At 35.7% G+C, this 22,823-nt stretch overlaps 1 protein-coding gene across 2 annotated transcripts in view; it reads right to left on the bottom strand.

Moving 5' to 3' along the window:
• Positions 1 to 7,014: 7,014 nt before the first annotated feature.
• ATRNL1 (attractin like 1) overlaps positions 7,015 to 22,823 on the bottom strand; it is a 492,025-nt gene continuing 476,216 nt past the window's right edge. For both annotated transcript variants that reach the window (XM_065843245.2, XM_071812182.1), the window contains one exon: positions 7,015 to 11,777. In XM_065843245.2, the coding sequence (XP_065699317.1) occupies positions 11,653 to 11,777 (125 nt within the window). In that variant the 3' untranslated portion in view covers positions 7,015 to 11,652. The remainder of the gene's footprint in view (positions 11,778 to 22,823) is intronic.

Here is a 22,823-nt window from a genome sequence, read left to right as displayed (position 1 = left end):
AAAACAGATACAATTGCAAATCAGGAAAGATCACACTTATGTGGAGCCCTGACAATGTGATCTCATCAAGCTAGGACTTGAAATTGCAAGTGTCACTTCAGATAAGATCAGAGAATGCTTCCTGTCCCAATGATGTGACATTATCAGGTTTGAGACTGTAGCAAAGGCACATGCACAATTTTGTGAACTAACAAGGCAGATTGAGAACACACTGGTTGGCAGGATATTTTAGATCCTGAGATTGCCTTGAGCTGGGCATAATTACAGCTCATTTTTTTTTTGCACATGGGAAAGCCATCTCGAAGACGAAAAGAGCGGGGTACTCACTGAAGAAAGGAAAATGTTGAACTCTCAATTAGCTTAAGTTCAAGCACCCGAACTGTGTTTCACAGCGTATGGACAGCTTTTGGGTGAAAAAAAAGCAACCTTCTACAGAAAACTCTTCAAAAGCCGTGCTTCTATTTGTACAGGAATCATTTAACATGTAGAATTCTACTTTTAGTTGTGGTGTATTTAAGCTTGTTTTAAGTTAATGCTCTTGTATTGCATTAAGTTCATCCCTAACTAAGGTCATTAGGAAATTATTAGTAGGATTTTTCTGTTGATTTGGACTCCTGAACTACAAAGGAAACACAGTGGTTCACAGTCATAAAGAATGAAGGGCAAAGTGGCAGGAAGCCATCTTGGCTCTCTGCATATTTTTTGGCGCTGTTTAGAGCTTAGTACACAACAATTCGCCAGGAATCAATTCAGAACTAGATGTTAGGTACTTATCCAAAACAGGATTCATGCATTAAAAGCAGTAACTGGGAAGATGCTGGAGGTCACATGAGAATTTGCAATCTGAGGATGATTCCTAACACTAAAAACCTCAAAGCAATTAAATGCCACTCCTTCTGATCTGGAAATTCCTTAGCACCTACAATTTGTCTTTAAGTGAACAGATGCCAACTTACTGCTTATTCAGGAAGATCTACTATTTGGAGTTAGGTGTCCTTCATGGGTTTAACTCTGTCAGTTGGCTGAAGACCCCTGGAAGCCAAGGCTTGGGAGCACACCCCTCTGTAGAAACCATGGGAGTAGAAGATGCAAATTGGTACTATTTTCATTGTGGAAGACATGACGTCTATCATTGGAAAGCAGCTGGAGGAGGCGAAACTGTGAAGTGCTTTTGCCTCAGTGGTATAAATAAATGTACTTAAGAATAAAACATTATTTAATCAAGCGTATACATGGTCTACTCAGAAACCACGTGATTTCACATAGCATGGGCTGCAGCATTTGAAATACTAATTTCTTGTGAAGAATACAGAAGGTCACTTTGCCCAACGTATGCATGTAGTGTGATACCAAAATGATTTAAAAATTAACATTTAAATAGAGAGCATCCTATCCCCCCACAAAACCAGCATTTTTCCCAGTGACTGCCCAGCATATTAAGACCACAATGATTGACACCTTTCTATATGATGTCTGACAAAATGTGAAACTATAACTTTAGTGTGTAACTAAGATCCAGTGGTGAATGCTGTTTAATATCGTAGCTCTTGTTCCAACTCCCCATTTTTGCACAAATATTAACATCAACTGGAGGAAAAAAATACTACGTGTTCTTAACAAACTTTCTTGCATTGATTAACACAGTGTTTTATCAGACCTGAAAGAATAAAGTTAAATGAACAAGAAGTGAAAACTTATGATGGATGTGTCCCTCATAGCATTTAGATCTTTTCCACTTGATTAAAAATTCCTAGTTCCTCTTCACTGAATTGTTTAGTTTTTTAGCAGTCTCTGTCCTGATTAAAACAAATTAGCATCAAAGATCCCCAGCTGAATGAGGAATCATTAATTGAGAAACATGCAATGCTCCTTAATTACCTTAGAACAGTCAGAGAACAAATAATCTTAGGTTTCAAAGGGGTTTGCACGCACCATGCACCGTGGGCTTATTCTCTGTGTCTGCTGGAATAAAAGTAGACTTGCCTATACCATTGAGGGATATCAGTACAAGCCTCAGTAAACACATTGTAGATTGTTTATCTAAAGTGAAAAAAAAAATAGCAAGGTAATGGCTGACTGGAAGAGATAGATGTTTCAGTTTATTATGTTGATCATAGCTTTCAATTTGCTTTGCGTATGCCAACATTGACTGAAAAAGAAGGAAAGCTGTTCATTATTGATACAAATTTAAATACTCCTAGAGCTAGAGAGTTTTACTCAGAAGTACCTAACGAAATGTCAGGCATGTAGGTACAGAGAGCAACTGTACAGCTTGAAATAGCAAACAAAAAGGCAACAAGCTTTCATAAAAACTGGCTCAAAAGGAATCCAAGGAATATTTGCTATTCCTTAGCTGCTTGTTCTTTGGTACACAGTTCTTCTGACTGTTGTTTTTTCCAAGCTATGACTCAGATTCCACAGATCAGCACAGCCAGTGCCAGCCTTCATAGGAGAAGGAGTAACTGACTTTTTTAAGGGCACAATATACTTACTGATACAAATATCTTAACATTTGTTTTGCTCCACCAGCTCATAGAAGAAATCCTGCAGAAAAATGTCATTCAATAGCACTGAGTGTATTCCTGGAGTAGGGCTGTTATTTAAATTGCTTTGGCACTAAGGCTAATCCAGTGAGTGTTGCTAGCTTAGAAACTAGACAGCAGAATTAAATGCTGTGCAGGACTACCTGAGCTAGCTGGGAACAAGCTGGCTTGTACCAGTGCCAGTATCCTGTGCTCTCTCACTGCGCTAATTAGCTCTGCAGAGCAGTAAGCGATTAGCAGGGGTGCAGTACAGTGCTGATGCAGCTATGCCCTTCTGGTACCCAGACTAACTCCTCTAGAGTCAGCTGGTGAGATCTGCACCATAATCTGGTATGTGATATAGGTATATCTTTACAATCATTGGCATACAAAAACCTGATGCAACGTAATAGAATGTACACAGTTTACATAACGAGATGATAAATATAAAGGATAAATATCATAGTAATAAATTAAATAACGGTCCCTACACCACAGGAAAGCTTTGGGCTCGCTGCCAGTTCCTATAAACCTGTGCCATTCTTCTGACATCATCGATGAATTTTTCCTAACATACCTCAAAAGCGTAATGCTAAAATCTGTTAAAGAACTTGAATTAAATGTTACATCTGGCCTTAGTATTGTGGCACCTGAAGGACAAGAGTGGCATATCCAGTCTCTTATACTAAATCCACTTTGCTTAATCCTTTTTTGGTCCATAGCCTTGAATTTCTATGTAACTGGAGGCCTGAAGATTTCACAGATTTCATCTGGGCTCATTCTTCTCCTAGATAAGTAAGGATGGTATCCACTTATAAAGCAAAACCCCCTTTTACCTACAGACTATGTAAAACTGGAAAGTCAGAAGAATCCTCAGCCCCCAGGAGGACACTGCTCTCTTTATGTAGGAAGATACTATATGTATTTGAAAGCAAAAACACAGACCTTGAGCCAAACTAACACTTCTCTAGGTAAAGCACATATATAAATATGTGTGTGTGTCAGTTTAGCACTTTGTCTCTCCTCCTGTGAAACAGAACTGCATCTGTATATCACACTCTTTACAATCAAGTGAGAAGACAGAAAGCAAAATGTCATGTTGTTTACTGGTGTAAGTTTTACTTACTTAGAGTTTAGTGATGCTGGTTTTGTTGTTGTTGAAATCATAATTTGTATGGGTACAGCCACTGATGCCCTTCCTCTTGGCCTTCATTTTTAGAGTCTATAAACAAAAAAGTTGACCTTCCCAGACAGCAAAACTACTGCTTACACACTGCACTGTCACAAGAACACAAATAAAGAATCCTTTGCAATTGTTTGCCATCAAAGCAAGGTTTTGCAAAGCAGGCAAAAGCCAACCAAGCTTCAAATCACTCCTTTTGGGGTGGTAATTTTTATAACAAAGGCAGTTTGTTGTAACAGAAGTTTGAGCAAAGACTGGGTAAATCACAAGTTCTGAATGCCTCAATTTCGAGTGACCATTAAGCCATACAAATTTAAAGGGTCCTTTGGAAAAATTGATTAGCTTATGAAATAAACTAAATAATAACATAAAGCCTATCATTAGTAATATCAGTGGCTTACTGGTGAAGAGACCATAAAGCCGCATGTTTTCCTTTCGATGGGACTGGGAGAGGCACAGTGGGAGGCAAACCACGTAAAACGGCAATCAAATTATGTAAGACAAGAACAACTATACAGTAGTATGATTAATTCACTTAAAATAACTACATTCCTCAAACCCTCACCCATCCAACTATTGCACAAACAACTCCCAGATCTACAGTACTAGAGAAATTAGGTGACGATTTAGCACACTTGCTCTGGCTGGGGTTACTTGGATCTTGAAAAAACACAATACCTTGGGTACACGTGTGACTCTGAAACCTCTGCTGACCATAAAAACCTGGACAGGCTAAAGGAGTGGGGTCATATTAAAGTAATATTTATTGGATTTGAAGGCCTGCTCTTCACAAAGAAGCACTAAAGCTTTGAAAACACTTGAATGAGGATTGGGAAAGCAGGTAAAATTGCAGAGGTCTAAGGAAAAGATGGAAACGAAGGTCACAATGTTTTGAGGGCATATGGTGCAAGAGAAGACAAAATGCATAGTGAGGAAATGGGAACAAATGGTTGGATATAAAAACTTTTGAGGCCTGTACAGGAGACAGCTTTGTCCCATCAGAGTCAAATTTAACATATATACTACAAATATTAATGAAACTTCCAAATTGTAATGGATTCAGGAATCACTGAGTAGCAGCAAAGGACAGGTTTGAAGCTTCAGAAGATTTCTGTATGAAGTGAGCAAATGATACTAAGTGTATGATGATAGTAGACACATTAGGACTGCTAAAAAAAACAACAGCATAATTCCAAGAAGAAAAATATAAAATGATTTGGAAAGGAAATAGGATAAGCATGCAGCTGGATTGGTTTCATTATGCAATTAAATCAAAAGAAAACTGAGAGAAAAACCAATGCAATAACCAATATTTGAATGGCATGGTGGAGAGAATGGAGCAGAGAAGGAAAGTTAATGCCTAAGAAGGCAGAATCTATGTCTGGAGGAACATTTTCTTGCAAATCTTCTGAAAAATTAGAATATTTTGTTTTCAAAGAAGGAAGTTCCAGAGTGATGGACCTGAGTTGTTTGTGGAGCTGAGTTCTGAAGAGGTCCAAGAGGCACTTACAACCCTTTGAGCTCAGCACCATGTGCTGACAGAGTTTCCATTAAATTATTAAAAACGGAAAGAGGTAAATGAAGCCAAATGTAAAAGCTAGTGCAGTGCCTGCATTAAACTCTATAAAACTCTCTCAAAAGGCTTTATTTTTTGGAAAGGAGGAACAGTTGAGTAACACTGGTGGGAATTTGGAAAAGTGTTCTACCAAATATTAAATATTTTCATGAAATATTTGATAATACATAATACATAGCACTATAATCACAATGAATATGCAAACACAGATTTTAAGAAATCTTATGATGCTATACCATGGCCTCTGAGCTACATTGGAAGAATTTATAACTTCATAACACATTTTTAAAAAGGCACAGTCATTATTTGCAGTGAAGAAGACTGAGCATGAACCGTGTACAAAATCTCTGGCCCATTTAATATAAATAAGGGAATAAGGCATGGAAATGCGTTATCCCTGATATGCCTCAACATGGTTAAAATGGTACAATCACTGACATTTTCAGACTATAATGAACATTGACATAGTGGAGCACCTTTGGGATCCTATGGTCTGGGCAACTGTGAACGAAGCAGAAGGTGCCATACAAAGAACGGCTACTTGAAGGAGAAAAAGCACAAATAAGGTAAAATCAGACATCTGAGAAGCCTGATTAATCAAAGATGTCAGCAGTAATTACTTAATATCTGCCAAGAAATGTTTACTTTTTTTTTTTTTAAAAAAGTTACACTCTAAGTTGTGGAATAAAAATCTGCAACATCTATCACTACTAAATAAATCTGATACTAAATAACTTAATATCTAAAATATACTTAGCATTCAGACAGTGACTGTTATTTTTAGACCACTAAAGAGCTCTGAGTACTCTCTAAACATTAATTAATTAATCTTCAGTATTCCCATGCCATTAGTAAGGTTAATTTTATCATTTCTAAGTAGTCAGTTATGGAACTTCAAGCAGAAAAATGATTTGCCATATTCTAACCATCTCTTCAGAAGCAGAAACAAAATTATCCATATTAATATATTTAGAAAGATTTTTGTACCCGACCATTTGGCTTTTTGTGCTTCACAGAACAGGAAAGAGGAGACTTTAGGACACAGACAATTTGGATAGAGTTCAGTCATAAGAACATTCATAGTGGTTATCCTAAACATTAAGTTTCACAACTTTATTTATATTTTCTCAGGTATATTTTGTAGCTGAAATAATTAAAGAGCTTAGGACCTCACATGAAAAAATAATTTATCCTTCATGTTAACCACCAGAAATCATGTCATAACAATGACTTCTGATTAATACTCACCTGAAAAGGGATGTTAAAAAAACTCACACCTTCAGTAGAATTAGTTGTTAAAGATGTCTTCTAGATCTGTAAGTGTTTACAAAGAGCTTCATTTTATTTTTTTTCTTGCTTCTTGACTAATAAAAGGTCTTTAAGAAGATAGCATTTGCTAAAGTTGGAAAAGAATATAGCTAAGTGCTGTTTGATGGTAACATAGAAAAGTAAATGGTTATTGTTAAATGAGTAACAATTCTCTCAAACTCCAAATTCTTATAAGCTTTCTGTGTAATTAACTATTGCCTTAGCATATAAAAACTGCTACAGAAAAATACACTAAAAAATAAATTATATAATAGGATGGAAGACACCTGCCTCACTTTATGCACTCAGTCTCAGACATGCTGAAAATACTGATAGCCAATTGATAATAATTGTTAACAGCTGATAATTGATAACATTCTCTATACAGTATTTCAAACAGACTTCTATATCCTCATTCAGAAGAATAAATACATTTAAGGTTTTATTTCTTTAGAAATGACAATTAGTATACACACAAATAACCACTCATCCTTTTAAAGTCTTTATACTATTCAATCTGTGAGAACATGTGAGGAAACTGAGAAAATGTTGTGATGTAGATCACCTGTGAAACCAATTACATAATTCCATACATATATATATATGCTTCCTGTATGTTTTAAAGAGGGTTTTTTGGTTGGTATTTTTTCCCCCTTTGTTAATAATTTTCAACCTTGCTTTATTATTTTAGAAAATAAGAAGTTTTAACGTCTCTGAAGAGGTGCAAAGAGATGTTTTTTTACCAAAACATGGCTCACCTTCAATGCACACAACCAAGGAAGTATCAATGAAAGAAAGCCTGGGGTAAGAACAGTCCCCTTTCATCTTCCCAATACATTTCAGAGATTCACTACAATTTCAACTACATGTAGAACATAACGGCTTTTTAAATTACAATTATCTGTAGCCATACAAATGTCCACATGTGGCCATATATGAAGTCATACAGAAGTATAAGCATTCATTTCGAAGGTGAAATAGCATTAAATAAAGAAAAGCTGAAACAAAATATGGCCCAGGTTCTGCAAGGCCTGTTTTTGTTTTTTTTCTTCATTAGTATTTAACATCAAGAACAGCTGAAGAAAATATGGGAAGCTCTGGCCACCTATAGACAACATTAGTTTTGCTATTATTTGCTATAAGCACCTAAAACAGTCTTAGGTACTCCATACTTTACTCTAGAGACGATCTGAAATACATATCAATAAAGTACAGCTTTTCAGGTAATGTGGCACCTTAGAGACAGAAAAAATAAAGCTCATTTATTTCGTTTTCCCCAGTAGTGTCAAGTGTTCTGGAAAGGTCAACTTTGCTTAAGAAAACAGAGAAATTATTAATTACCTTTAACAGAGACTTTTCCTTTATTTTCAAGAAACCTTTCAGATGATTTTTTTAAAAAATGGTAATGAAATTAGATACATAATGATTTTATATTTTAGATTAAGATTATGAAAGTTATTATGCATAAAGACTGAACATCTGTTGAAGTGATCCCAAACTAAAATTCTTACCATCAGGATTCCAACTCTCTACATTGGATTATTTAGAAAATAATTACTGCTGCAGATTTTACACAACAAATTACACGTCCTGATCTGAACTTGTCCAAATGTTTTTGATTTGGGAAGATGAGAGGGGACTCAACTATAAAGACAGCAGCCAGCTATTAAATTTTCAAATCAGATGAATCTGAATGTTCCTAATTAATGGTATCTTAATGCCTTAAAATATCTAGAATTTGTGGTTTGGTTGTTGTTGGGTTTTTTTTATATATATATAATTTTAATAGCGGCAACATATAGATAAGCATTTTTGTATAGGTAAAATAGCATTTCATAGGAACGTAATGAATAGAAGAGAGTATTCTAAAGTGTTATGTATTTGTGTACAAATTTGATTTAAGTCGTTTCAGGACTTTATATAAACATACAAGTACAGAGGGGAACTAAAGTACCTGCGAAACCATGCTACCATGGGCAGTCTAATTTGTATTTTGAGCAGTAATTCATAGCTGCTGAATTTCCCTCAGTAGAATCCATGGAGTGGAGGTGGAATACTGACAATGAGAACTTTACTGGGCCTTACTTTCCAGAACAGTGCTTAGTCATTCATTTTTCATCCAACATAAATCACGTCAATGGTAAAACAGGCCATTCAACATTTTCTGACTCTAAGAAAGAGTTCAAAAGTTAAACTGGAGAACAGAGTTTTTTAAAAATTGGCTTTTTCATGAAGCAATCATAACATGACAGTTGATAAAACACCTCATCTGCTGTACAGTAGTCATTATCAAAAAGTTTGCTCTTGCCAACAACTAACAAAATGTAGTTATCAGATACAGGATGCTATTTTTATACCTTTAAAATACAGAAAGCTGTAACAGTTACTCTGCAACTTTGGTTTGAGTTGTGTTGGCAAACCTCTGGTATTTAAGTGTGGCCATTATATAAGTTTATTTATTTATTTATTTAATTTCTTATTATATGTCTTTACCATTTGCATGCAATCAGGGACCCTGGGAGAAGAAAGATAATTTAGGAAAAAAACATTCTCAGAGTGAATGAAAATGCTGAATGATCCCATGACAAAGATGCTTTTCTTGTATAATAAAATAACGTTTTGAACTGTTAACCCAATAAAATGGCTGATTGTTACTTGCCCATCTTCAAGTTTGTTATAAAATATTTTAATCCCTTTAAAACTCATACCTGCTTTTCAAGTAATTGCCAGACTCTGGTTGAGATATGGAGGAATATAATCCTTCATGGGTGCGTACAGTCAGAGGCTACATAGTCCTTCTGTGTACAGGGTTTCCAGTACATTCACAAAACACACACTGTATACTTCTCAGGTGAAATGTTTAGTCTGAGGATAATACAGAGTTGAAATATATTCCAGAGAAGTGGTTCTTTCCTTTTCATAAGTGTATGCATCATATAAACCAATTCCATTGGTTTATATTCACTTGAACAGGTCAACATTAAAACTGACAGAAAGGTTTGTTTTCAAAAGACCATGTTTTTCACTATGCTAAGTAGCACTGATTGAAAGTTGCCAACAGAAGCTTCAAAAAGGAATTTTGAAAGTTTAAGAGACTGAGGTCAGAATAGGCAATAAAAGTCACAAGATCATAATGGCATTATTTTAGGATAATCATCTTATTTTGAGATATGAAAATACTGAAACAATCATGCCAGCATAAGAAATAATTATACCGTAATTCATGAGTGCATAATTTATCAAAACAATAGAGTAGTCATGGTTAGACACAACCTAATATTCCTGTATAAGATATAACTACATACTGTACAATCGTTCCTTTTTATAGTTATTTTTACATTTAGTCCTCATCCAAATTAAGCTGAGTACTTCTATGTATGAAAGGCGTTACAAAATAAACACAACTCACAACAGGGATTTATTCTCGCTACCGCACCACCATGGCATGCAAGTAACTAAGTAGTCAACTATAAACAGTAAAATGTCATCATCTTCCTGAAATAAAAAGAACATGAAAAATACAGATATAGTAGTAAACATCAATTATCTTTTTATATCTTTCGTATTTACCAAAAGTCTGTAATTACGTGAGGCATCTATACCTCGGTATCACTCTCCTGCGCTAGTATGGTGGCAAATTTGGAGTTGAGAAACTGTACTTTCAACAAGCTCATACAAAACTACTAGTTTCATATCATACTGCTGTCAACACGTAATGTGTAAATGAGAATATGACACATCTGCTACCTACCCCTTAGCGTTCCCTTACTCCTTTCTATATTAATGAATTTTGCACAAATAAGAAGACTGAGGGCCATTAAAGCTGTTTGCTAGGTTATCTGTGTGGTTACTGAGCCCCCAAAAACCAATGTCCTATAGAAAGGAAACTCTTTAATCGGATTTTTCTTGTTAAGCACTGATTGTTTGAGGTTCCATAGTGGATGCTGGATTTGAGAACCACTGTTGGAAACAACTTCGATATCTAAATATTTATTTATGTCATTTTTGTTATGCAGGGTAATTCCTTAAGTGGTGTGAAAGTGAGAAGAAGATGAAATTCTGCAGCTAGGGAAAAAAAAAAATGCATCAGCCATCCATACTTTGGGTCAAAGTGCTGACTAGGATTCATTTCTTCTGCTTGGAGGTCAGTACAATATATAGATACCAGCAAATTTCAATATTGAAATGGGAGCAGGTAGAAAAACAGGAAGTTAAACTTTCCTTAGTCTAAACTTTCCTTGCAATTTTGGATACTGTCTTGGAAGAAAAAGCAAACTTTATTGTAGAAGCAGCTTTTCCATGCTCAATTAATTTTGCTAATCAGTTAGTTGGCATGGAAGACCCACATGCACTCTTTGTAAAATACGTCATTCAGAATAGACTCTTATATACAGAACCATGAAAGCCCACCCATCACTCTGATGCAGTTTCTGAGAATTTTGCATGGTAAAGAAAAATAATCATGAAAGGCTCAAATCAATGTTTTTAAGGAATTATCTTTCAAATGTTACGTGTGGTCTTCTCAGTTTATACCTGTGATAAATTCAAAAGCTGCATACCTATTTCAGGCAATGACAAAAGAGCACCTAAATCCAAATGATCCTATTGAGTTCCTGTTTGCTGCAAAGAAATCTTAATGCTGATTACAGGGAAAAATCTGTACAATTTTCATTGGTATATTAAGATGTAAAAAAATGTCCTTTAGTTCCCTGGAATTTGCTTAATTTTCAATTATACAATTTCCTTCTACATTACAAAACAATGTACAGTTTTTCCGAGTTCTGTTCCAGGACTTTCCCTGCTCTGATATGTTCAGGATTAAGAATACTAGGTATTTTATTTCATATTTTGTTGATATTAGAATCCACTCTTTTTATTAAAGCTCATCAAACATACTTATACTGCTTTGGGGTATAGTAGGCTGTGTGACTACAACAGAGCACAGCACCTCATATGTTCATTCATAGATTTGCCTCCATAAAAACTGAGGCTGTAGTATAGCTTTCAATGGAAGCCATTTAAAAAGAAAACATTACAGAATATACAATAGTAGTTTTTGAATCTCAGACACAAGTTCCTTGACGTGTTGAAAGATGATGTTTCCGATTTCTGACTCCTGAGCTCTTATCTTTACAGTCTGCAGGCTTCTGTTGGGAAATGTCTATCAGTGCACTTGCAATTGCAAGACCTGTAAGATAAAGAAAGGGAAAACAAAATTTAATGCCCAGCTTTCCTGAGAAAGAGTTCCAAAGCAGTGCGGTGGTTCCTTTCATGCCAAGTTTTTGTACTTTCCCAGAAGTGATCAGCTTTATTTCAGAGTTAGATAACAAGTTACCACCTTCTAAAATGCTACCTAGTAACAATGAAGAAACGGAGAAAAAAAGCAAGTAAAGACAGTAGACTGAAATCAGGATTAAGTCTCTTATTGATTTTTTGTGTGATCTTAACATCACCCCTCTTTATCACCATTTTCTTGGTTATATGGACCAGCAGCTCACTGACACGGATTTTCTCTTATTAAATGTTTGTGAGTTGCATTTAGAAATCGATGAAACTATCCAATCAGAAATCTCCAGAGAAATGGAGACCACAGTTAAGACAAAATTGTATCCCTGAATATTTCCCTTTGCGATATACATGGCTCCCTAATTTGGAAACATTCAGAGGTTAATATTTACCATGAACTAAAAGCTATGAAAATATCTTTCCAAAAGGCCTGGATGTGTGAACAGACAGTGACTCATGACGGTGTTGGTCTGGGTAAATTCAAAATGTTTTCAACTTGCCAAAACTCTTCTTTTTCAAACTCTGGTTAGATTGTCGATACTTTTGATCTGTTATAATCTTAACAGAGTATCACAGAGGGCAGAGACAGGCACGCTTAGGAAATTAGCAGCTTAAGAATTTACTTTTATATTTGATTGTTATTGCATACTTGCTAGAAATTACTGACTTCTGCTGAAATGCTGTGATTGACAACATATTTAATACATGGTAGTTCTGAATTTTTAAATTCACAGATGCAATATTGCAATTAAACGGATCAGGAGCATTCACATCATTCATATGTTCAACTCCATCACAGTTGCAACAAAGGCATGACACTTGTATCTGCAAAAGCACATCTATGTGTACACATAACGCGGGTAGAGATGGTGCTGGTTCTCCATACTGCCCCATACATCTCAATCTCCAACCAGTAATAGTACTGCTCCCCAAAGAAACCTTTGAAAATACTTTTCACCATGTTTAACAGGCAGTCTCTATTTTTAAACTCAGGTCAATAGTACAGAACCCAATTTTGGCGATATCATTACTGCAATTCCTCGTTACAACACTTATCTAACTAAGGAATGGTGCAAAAAATATTTTTCACTTATAAGTGTTTCTACAGGCTTCTTTCTCGGTATATGATATACTGTCAGATTCGGTTCAGGTTTCCAGTACCCTGAAAACATCTATGCTATTGCACACTCTAACACTACCTTTCTTACTTCACAAAAATGTCACAGGAATTAATTAATGTGCATACAGCTTTTTGAAAACGCATGTCACTATAGTGTAAAATGCTAAGTGCAATTATCATTGCTACATTTCAGGATATGTAAGAGCCAAGATTAATTAAGTTGTTTTTCTCACAGACACATATATTTACTGGCATGAGCTAGTGATGCCTTAAATTGAACTTCGATAAATTAAACTTCTGAAATCTTTGAGGCACCTTTAAAGCACCAGCAGTATCTGGTATCAGCAGGTTCAGGGATAAAACCTAAATGACATTTTGATGGTTGCTTACATATGATCCTGCCTTTAACAGCTAGGCTGAGGGAGTAGGCTAAATGGAATTAATATTATTAGGAAAAGCGGTTTTCCATTTTTATAAGATATTTTACAATATATTTGGATGTATGATGTTAACTTCACTTTACATAACAATTAACAAAAAGGAAGAAGTATTTCTTCCAAATCTAATGCTGCCTACTGGGATATACTGGCATGCTGTTAGAGTTCCATTAAAATCAGGTCACTACAGAAGATAATTTTTCAAAATGTCACACATATCATCTGATGAAATTCATTTATTATGTTTTCTACGCCCAGCACAGTTCCTTGTTATCAAAGCAATACAATTAACTGGGGGAATAATTCATTATTTCAGACTGGCAGTCCAAAGGAATTTCATTTACCAAGTCAAGCTGATGCACAAACACTGCAAGCAAGAAGAATTTACATCAAAATACAACAGAAGATTTGATAAAAATGCTGCGGCTTAAATATTCATTAAAAGCAAAAAAAAACCACCCAAAACATTCCCTTTATTTTACAGATTTAGTATCCAAACAACAAATGTGAATACATTTATAGTTGTTACAGTTGGAACTGTAAATAGTATAGTGCTCTATATCTGTTACCTTAGTTCATAAGCGATTTCATTTACCCATCTTCCCCGAATGTTGCCACTTAAATATTCTTCCTACATCCAAACTGGCATTTTCCAAACAAGTACATTGTCTCTGGTTGATTCTGACTCTTGAGTAAGGTGGCAAAAATCAACAGTGGAATCAGTAAGTGTCCACATGGAGAATCAATGGGTCACCTCTAATAGTCCAGTTTCTGGAAATTCAAGCCTAGCTACACAACTGGACCTATTTTTAAGTTTAGTTTGTTTCTCTACTAAATGTTATAGAAATAACCTGACCTAGTTCTATGCAGCAAAAGCAATCTGTAGCTTGTTTTCAGGATATGTAGGGAAAGATCATTAAGAAGTGAGCCCAGTCAAATACATAAGTGGAAAGTATATATTTGTAAGAAATAATTGTATCCACAATGAGAAAAATACCAGAGAAAGCAATATGAACTTGGTTATCTTTAGCAGAACTATTGTCTTTCATAATGGGAGTTAAATGGTAATAGTTTATTCTCAGGAAGTAAGTGGCTAATCATAAAATTACTGGTGTGTGAATTTTTTTGTGGCTTTTTTTTTTTTTTTACAATTATGCAAAACAATTAATAAGTACAGGAATAAAATACAGCACATCAAATGAGATTGCCTTGAAAAGCGCATTCCCGATTTATATACAAACAGCACTTTAATTCTGCATTCAAACAAAAGCATCTGAAAAAGTCATTCATTTCGAGATGCTCTCCTCCCAGTCTCTGTAAAAACAGGCAGTACTATATATTTTAATTTTGCAGCAAAACAGCTTCATTAGGCGTGAAAGGTTAATTGCAGGTTTAAGTGCAGTTCAGGGAACAGTGCACGGGTCTGTAGTGAATAGCACAGTCTGCTACAGGAAGGCTGAGTGCTATAAACTGTTTGCCCTGCTGAAATGTTTTACTACCTCATTTACTAACTGTCTTCTTTTACTGCTTGTATTTGTAGTTCTTCTAAACCTTTAATAGCTACAGTTTTATTTCACTGTAATCAGATTTAAATGGAAATACCCATGCTGGGATATTTAAACATTTTTCCTCTGATTGTATACAGCTACATTTGAACTGATGTAAGGCTACACTATCTCTCAAAGCATAGAAAAAACCTACATTGAAAAAGTTAGTCTTACATGCTGTCGTGCATATTTAAAACTGTGTTTTCCTCCTCTATTGTTCATTTTAATGAGAAATGAATTGAGTTCTTATTACCCCTTTTGTTGAAAGTAAGGGAACAAAGAATGACCTCAGATTCATGGTTAGGCAGGTAACTGGAAATGCTTTTTTCAATTTAAATTCAATTTAAAAAGATATCATTTGGATAGATGTCTTCATTTGATTACATTCTACACATTTTCATTGTTATGCAGAATCAGAACATTCCAAAAGCTGAAGACAATAAAATAACTACAACTTAGGCAGATGAATTGGATCTGTTTGATATTTTAACCAAAATTATAGTAATTGCTTAAGGTGACCTTAAGCAATGAAAATAAAATGACAGCTGCCACACACAGACACTTAAACAGAAAAGACCGGGTACACACTATACTTTTAAAGGAATAGCTTCCCCCTTCAGCACCCAGCAGTTTTTGTGTCACTGCCATTTGTTGATTCTTGCTCGCCTAATAGTAGACAAAGTCCTTTTATCATAAAGGATCAGATATTTGAAGTCTTTCCATTGGCATTCCATAAATATCTGTACAAAAGGATCTAAGCAGTTTGAAGACATACTAAGTGATGAGAATTACAGACCAGTGCCTCATGAAGATGACCATAGCACACAGTGAAGCCAGTAAAGACAATTTCATGATTGCCAATAAAACTACCAGTTATTATGTAGGGAATTTTAATGAAATCTGTCAGTTATCATTATTTCAAGTCTACAAAGAATTATAAAGAACTGTAAATCCACAAGGTGTATTACATGTGTATAAATGACATTTCTATACAAAACTACTGTGTTAATAATGCAATTTGTACTATATATTCCTTAGTTTGATGAAACAGATCACGTTCACTATAACCTTTATGGATGCCAGGACTGCATACACTTGTTCTTCATAGGAAATACTTACGTTAGCTATAGCACCTACAATGGCGGAAGAACATAACTTTCAAGAAGGTTGCTGCTATGTAAGTGTTTCTGAGTATCCACTGAAAAAAACTACCTCACTTTCTATGACATATTTTGCTACGAATGTTCTTATTCAGTTTAATTGTTTGGTAAAATTTTCAAGACTGTCTGGTACTTCCTATACTTTTCCTGTTTTCCCAAGCAAACTTCTTCCAAGTGGACTAACTCAAGATTGATTTTTGTGAATGAAAAGGCCAGAATGTTGTTTGTGCTACACACTCCTGTGCTATAGATCAAGTCATGTTGGAAGACATCCAAAAAGCACGTAAAATGGACCAGAAGAAAATTTGGGATTCAAAGGCATGATCCGCAAAACCTTTTCCTAACCACATATACACCTGATACTCAAGTGCCTACCTTCCAGGAGGAAAAATAAGAGTCATCTGAAGTTCAAGACTGTACATGGGCAGTGGAACCACTGTATCTCACAATAAAGCTATGTTCATTTCAAAGTCAGAAAATAGTCAAATTCTTCATGTGTATCTGAGGGTCCTGAGCTGGCAGGTGTCCTTAGACAATATCCAGAGATCACAGGCATAGTCACAGAGAAAAACAATCATAACCAACTGCCAAGAAGAATAATTATCTTCATGATGTTTTCATCATATAGAATGGTTTTTTTTATTTGAATTATATTTGTTTTTTAATGAGGAGAAACTGCACCTCAAAACAGGCTTCTCTTCCTTTTTGGTGCATGGATGTGTATTTTAAGTTGCCACCACTTTTACTATGAGAAAGATACATTAAACAAACTAAACTAACTAGGAAATTACTTTGGGCAAGTAACCCCATCATTTTTTTTTTCAGTGATAATGTTTTGCTCGATGGGAAGAGAGCCAAGACTCCAGGAGGTATGTTTGCCTTTTCTTATGTATATAACTTAATTAAATTAGTAAAATATGAGACAGACCTTAAACCATAACAATAATAAACTAAATAATAACAGTGTGGAATTAAATAGCCACACACTAGAAGAGAGGAGATGTCATGCTCCTTTGTATTATACCCTTGGTACTTAGTAATAACTGCTATCTATAAGAGGCTAAGAAACTCTTATTCCCAGAATAGAGTTATGAATTACTTGCTGTCAGTTTGTGGGAAATGCAGACTACACAATAAAGGATCCTTTACGAAATGTTCAGCCTTTCACAATTTTTCTCATTTTGAAAAGGAAATGGCTCTACGTATTTGTGTGAAATATTTGTCCTTAGAGGTGCCAGTAGTGATTTTTTTCTTTGTTTTTTTTAATACAGTCAGGCAGTTTCCCCATCCCTTTCAGTGTGAGATATCTTTAGTTTAGTCTATAATCCAGGTCTGTACAATATCTGGTGCCTTCAACTATCCTGTCTGCCAGTGGCCAAAAGATAGCATGGGCTGTTTGGTCTCTGTGGCTATGGACAGGTGTGGATTGACTATTCACTTTGGGATGGCTCTTTTCTGCTCAGCAGAGCAAACAAACGCCCTGCTGACGACAGGAGTTGGAGACACTATGGTAGCAGGTTGGGACTGGTGCAATCTAATGTTAATTAACTGAAGCATTTTTCTCCCACCCTTTTTTTTTTTAATCTCAAGACCTCCTGGAACACAAGAATAATAGAATCATTTAGGTTGGAAAAGACCCTTGAGATCATCGAGTCTAACTGTTAACCTAACACTGCCAAGTCCACCACTAAACCATGTCTGTAAGTGTCACATCTCCATGTCTTTTAAATGCCTCTAGGAATAGGGACTCCAGCACTTCCCTGGGCAGTGTGCTCCAGTGACTGACAATGCTTTCTGTGAATAAATTTCTCCTAATATCCAACCTAATCCTCCCCTGGTGCAACTTGAGGCCATTTCCTCTTGTCCTATCTCTTGTTACTTGGGAAAAGAGATTCACACCCACCTTGCTACAACCTCCTTTCAGATAGTTGTTAAGAGTGAGAAGGTCTCCCCTCAGCCTCCTTTTCTCCAGGCTAAACAGCCCCACTTCCCTCAGCTGCTCTTTCAATGACTACTTTTAAAAGGAGCTAATATGAGATTATTGCATTCAGCTGGACTGTATCATGAGACCCGTACACCAATCCAACCTGTGTGCCTTGCCCAGGGAAGGCAGCAAAGACAGAAGTAGAAATGCACTTAACAAGTGGGAGAGGAAATTTGAGATAATTGCTGACCTGAGCTGAGAGACGACCTCTCAACTGAAACTACATAAGAGATGACAGGCAGGGAACGGTAAGTCATGGTGGGTCTTGAAGATGAATAGTGATATTTGAGGCACTAAAAAAAGGGAGTGTGAGGAGCTACTAAATGTGATCTCTGTGATTAAAAAAAGTCAAGAAAAAGGCCTGAAATAAACGCGGTTAAGGTAGCAGTTGTTCAATGTGGCAGTAATTCAGAAACTCGCTGCAGGGATCCTGGGGAAGGGCTTTTGTTTGGGCGATGTAGAGGGAAGATGGTGTTTTGGAGAGGCTGCAGCAACCAAATTCAGGAAGACGATGCAGTCTGGTGGTGAGGAAGCAAAGGAATGACAGTCCAAGAATACTTGGGCAAGAGTGGAGGGACAGCAAGGGTAATGTCACTAACATAGACTCAAGGGAAAATGGAATACAAATCGATACGAAGTGCAAAACATTGTAGGAACGAAAAGTGAATTACATAAAACTGGTTTGTAACCTATCCTGTTGGTGAGGGGTAATCAGGTGTATGGAATACAGACTTACATTACAGTCAAATACACACATTTTCTACAAATAAATGAGGAAATTGAACTACAGATACTGACACATTACTTTGTAAAAAAAAAAAAAAAATCTTTAAATTTTAGGAGTAAAGCACACCTTAAGCCATGATCGTTAAACAACATTACTAGGCATATTATTTCTTGGATCCTATTCCTTGGGGCTCCCTGGTAAAGTTTGTCACAGATTTGTCCAGTGATATTAAGAATATGATTGACTCCCAGGACCAAACAAAAACAATAATAAAAAAAAAGAATTGCAGTTGACTACTGAGTCTGAAGATAAAACATTCTTCCCAAAACCTCTTACTAACTCACTTTAGATATTACATTAGGCTTAGGAAATGGTTACATTTGGACTGGTTTAGTAATAACTCCTAAAGCTGCAATACTCACCAGTACTAAATTTCAATTAATAACGCAGGTTTCACATTTAGTCAGGAACTATGTTCTTCTCACAGAAGAGCAGAGCTAAGAGAATTAAAGCATCTTGGTACTTTTATCTAAGAAGATTTACCCTGGCAGTAGTTACAAAAAAGTGTTATATTGTTAGACCATTATTTTATTCCATTACTGTAATTTTTGGACCTTAGACCGCAAAGGGTAATTACAGAAATCTGAGAATGTCCCTAACTATTCCATTGTCTTTCTCAACATGGCTTGTTTTATCCAAAAATGGTGGCAGATTCTTGTGTGATTTTTTTTTTTTACATTAAAAAATAAGCAACAAATAATAATTGCATGAATAATCATGCATGGGATCAGACTTTCTCTATCCTCCACTTCTTGAACAGGTGTATCAGTAGCAAAATATGTTTACATGTTTAGGGAAAAAAAAAACAAATTTTCAGAAAGCTATCAATCAATGTACAAATGGCAAATCACCTGTAATTCACAAAATAATTGTTATTTCACATTATTAGCAAAACAAGGGGTTTGGGTTTTAACTGATAGCTATTAAAAACACCTGAAATGAAGAGTCAACCTAGCATATGTGCAAACCTCATGCAGATTAATTCTTTGATGCTCTCCCACTGCTTATTACACATCACATATCAAAATCCAAGAAATTACACGTTTCTAAAGTGGACAGTAATAATTTGAAACATTTGGATTTTTTTTTTCCGCACGAACTATTACATTCTCAGTTTGATTACATCTCCTTTCCATTGAATCGTTTATCCATATGTTATGAAAAACATCTCTATTCTTGTGATGTTGTGCAGCCATTTAATTTGTTTTCAGGAAAATCACTATAAACTAATTTGCTACTCTGCAAGAATTTGGTGTGATGCATTAATCATGCCAGAATCTAATTCAATCTTGTAAACCCATTTCGGTAGAAGAGAAAAAAATCTACTCGGAGTACTGAAGAAGCACTGTTTTCACTTACTTTTAGCAATACCTGGATAAATATGAACAGAATTATAATTGGTTTTGTTCAGAAGTCAGTATCCCAGTTGTGACCCAGTTGGGGTTAGTTTATGAACCTCTCTATAATGATTAGACACATTTGGATTGCCTCGTCCACACCAGTACACTTCAGGTTATTTGTACAGCACTATTTTTGTCTCTGTCTTCAGCAATCTCCTTTTATTGAGATGGCGCATGCCAATCAGAGAAAAGTGAAGACATTAAAACTGTAAAAAACTGTGAGCTTCAGTTACAACGTTTTTAAAGCTTTTTACCCAAATCCATTCCTACAAGTTAGTCTCTCTACCCACTGTGATGAAAGCTAAACCCTTACTAAACATTGTGAGTAGGATAACACCTGTGAAACAGAGATTTGTCATTTGTATAAACAGAGTGTGATCAGCACTCCACGAATACAGTGCTGAACTATCATTTCATGCAATTAAATAATTAGAATATCTGCACGTGTGTGTGCATATATGTGCATGAGCATCAAGGAAACAGAAGGTTCAAACACAAGTGGAATCAGGAGAACATCTAGAAGGAGACAAGGCAGAGTTATTCACTGGGGTTTGCTTCTCTCCAGAGGGGACTTACTTGCAGGGAGTGATTTAGAGCAGATCTCTTCCTGTCTTTAAAGGAAATCTGGGGTGATTAACCTCACCAGGTGAAATTCAGCTTTTGTGAATAACTCCCTAATGTTCCATCTGGGTGATAACATATTGTCAGATTTGCAGTTTTACTACTCTCCTCCTCAAGACAAAACACACAACCTTAAAGACAATAGGTTTAAGGGCCCAAGAGGGACCAATTCTACCCCCACTGGAGATAAACCAGTACTACCTACATCATCGTTTATTTTTAAGGAAGAAGATCAGAGCAATAATCCTCAAAGATGCTGTTTCTTACTCTTGCACCTTTATTTTGCAGGTGCTGGATTTTTTTCCACAGTCAAAAATTTTATTTAAACCAGAAAGTGACGAATATGTTCATACAAACAAATGATTACAGTTGATCAGAAATTCAATAGCACAGCAGCTTAATCAGAAGCGGGAATGGTATCTGCAGTGCTTTCCCATAATGCATTCTCACAAGTTTTGCTTTCCAAGGCTGACAAAGTACTGGACCTGTTTGCCATTTGCAACATACTGCTGCAATATATCATTGCTCTAACCACTGTTTGGCTTGTAATTTGGTTCTGGCCAAATAACAATGCCAGTTTTTCAATATTCTGCTGATTTCCACAATTAGACATTCAGTATGTCCCCAGCTACATAGCCAGCAGGCACTCTGATGAAAGAAACTTGGGAGTGTAACACAATAGGACAGAAAGCGTACTGAGAATTTTGAATCATATTCTGAAATATTACTGACGTGACAACTTCAGGGTCCTCAGGATCTCTAACCTAAGGGTATTTGTAGTTTCAGTACCTTTTAATGCCCAATAATCAGGAAAAATAAAAAGTCATAAATGCCTTGCTGTCCATATTAGGGTGGCTTCATCAGCAAAGCTACCATCAGCTTATTACAGAACATTGCTTTTTATTAATTCTAGCAGAAAAGCTTGATTAAAGTCTGAAGAGTTCAAACCATTAAAAAGTAAACAAACCAACCAAAAACCAAACCAACCAACCACGAGAGAAAACCTCACACATTTAAAAACCCAAAGATATTATACAAATAGCCCTACCAGAGTCCTGATCAGCACTGAAAGGGAATAATTCTGAATGGGATTCCAGTATATACAGGCAAGCTATATAGCTACTCATTTATTCTTTCCTGAATCTTCTATATTATACTGAATTCACTATATTATGACTTTAATAGGCAAAATGACAGACTTAGACCTAGTGACTGTCAAATGTATGGAAATAAGGTTCCATTTCAAACACTAGATGTTCATAATTAATTTCATACTTGGTCCTGAACAGTCAATATAGATAAATATCAGTAAAATTACAGTAGCAGAGAAGCATTTCTATTTGTGTGATATATGCAGGTAGAAGGAATGCCTGAAACTGTGAGACAGTAATACTATGATTGCATATCACTGAAAATACATTATATGCCCTAGGCACGCTTCCTAGTTCAGAGAGGAAAAACTAGAAAACTGACAGTAGATAGTCACAGTTGTTACCTAGCTCTATGTGTACTCAAACTTCAACAAGTAGCAATCATTGTCTCATTTATCAATCCCATTATAAAATTCGAAAGAACTATTTTGGTACAAAGATTACTGAACTATAACTTTTGTCATTTAAAGCATTCCTCTGGATGCCCCTTTGCATCTAGAGGATTCAACTGGAAAAACCTGAGAAAGATCCTCCTGATGCACCAAATTTAAGCTTGGTGTCTCTCTTTTTAGGAACCACATCCACAAGAGATACAGGAGCTGTGAAATATTCCTCTCTTGGGATCAGATTTGGCATAAATCTCAGCCTGATGTGCACACTACCTTTTTATACAGCAAAGTAAAATCTCAGTCATTTCCTTTTGAACAAGACGTATGTTACTAGATTGATGTGAAAGTAAAA

This window comes from Patagioenas fasciata, chromosome 8 (assembly GCF_037038585.1).
Source record: "Patagioenas fasciata isolate bPatFas1 chromosome 8, bPatFas1.hap1, whole genome shotgun sequence".
Lineage (NCBI taxonomy): Eukaryota > Metazoa > Chordata > Aves > Columbiformes > Columbidae > Patagioenas > Patagioenas fasciata.
This window is presented reverse-complemented; position numbering and strand designations above follow the sequence as displayed.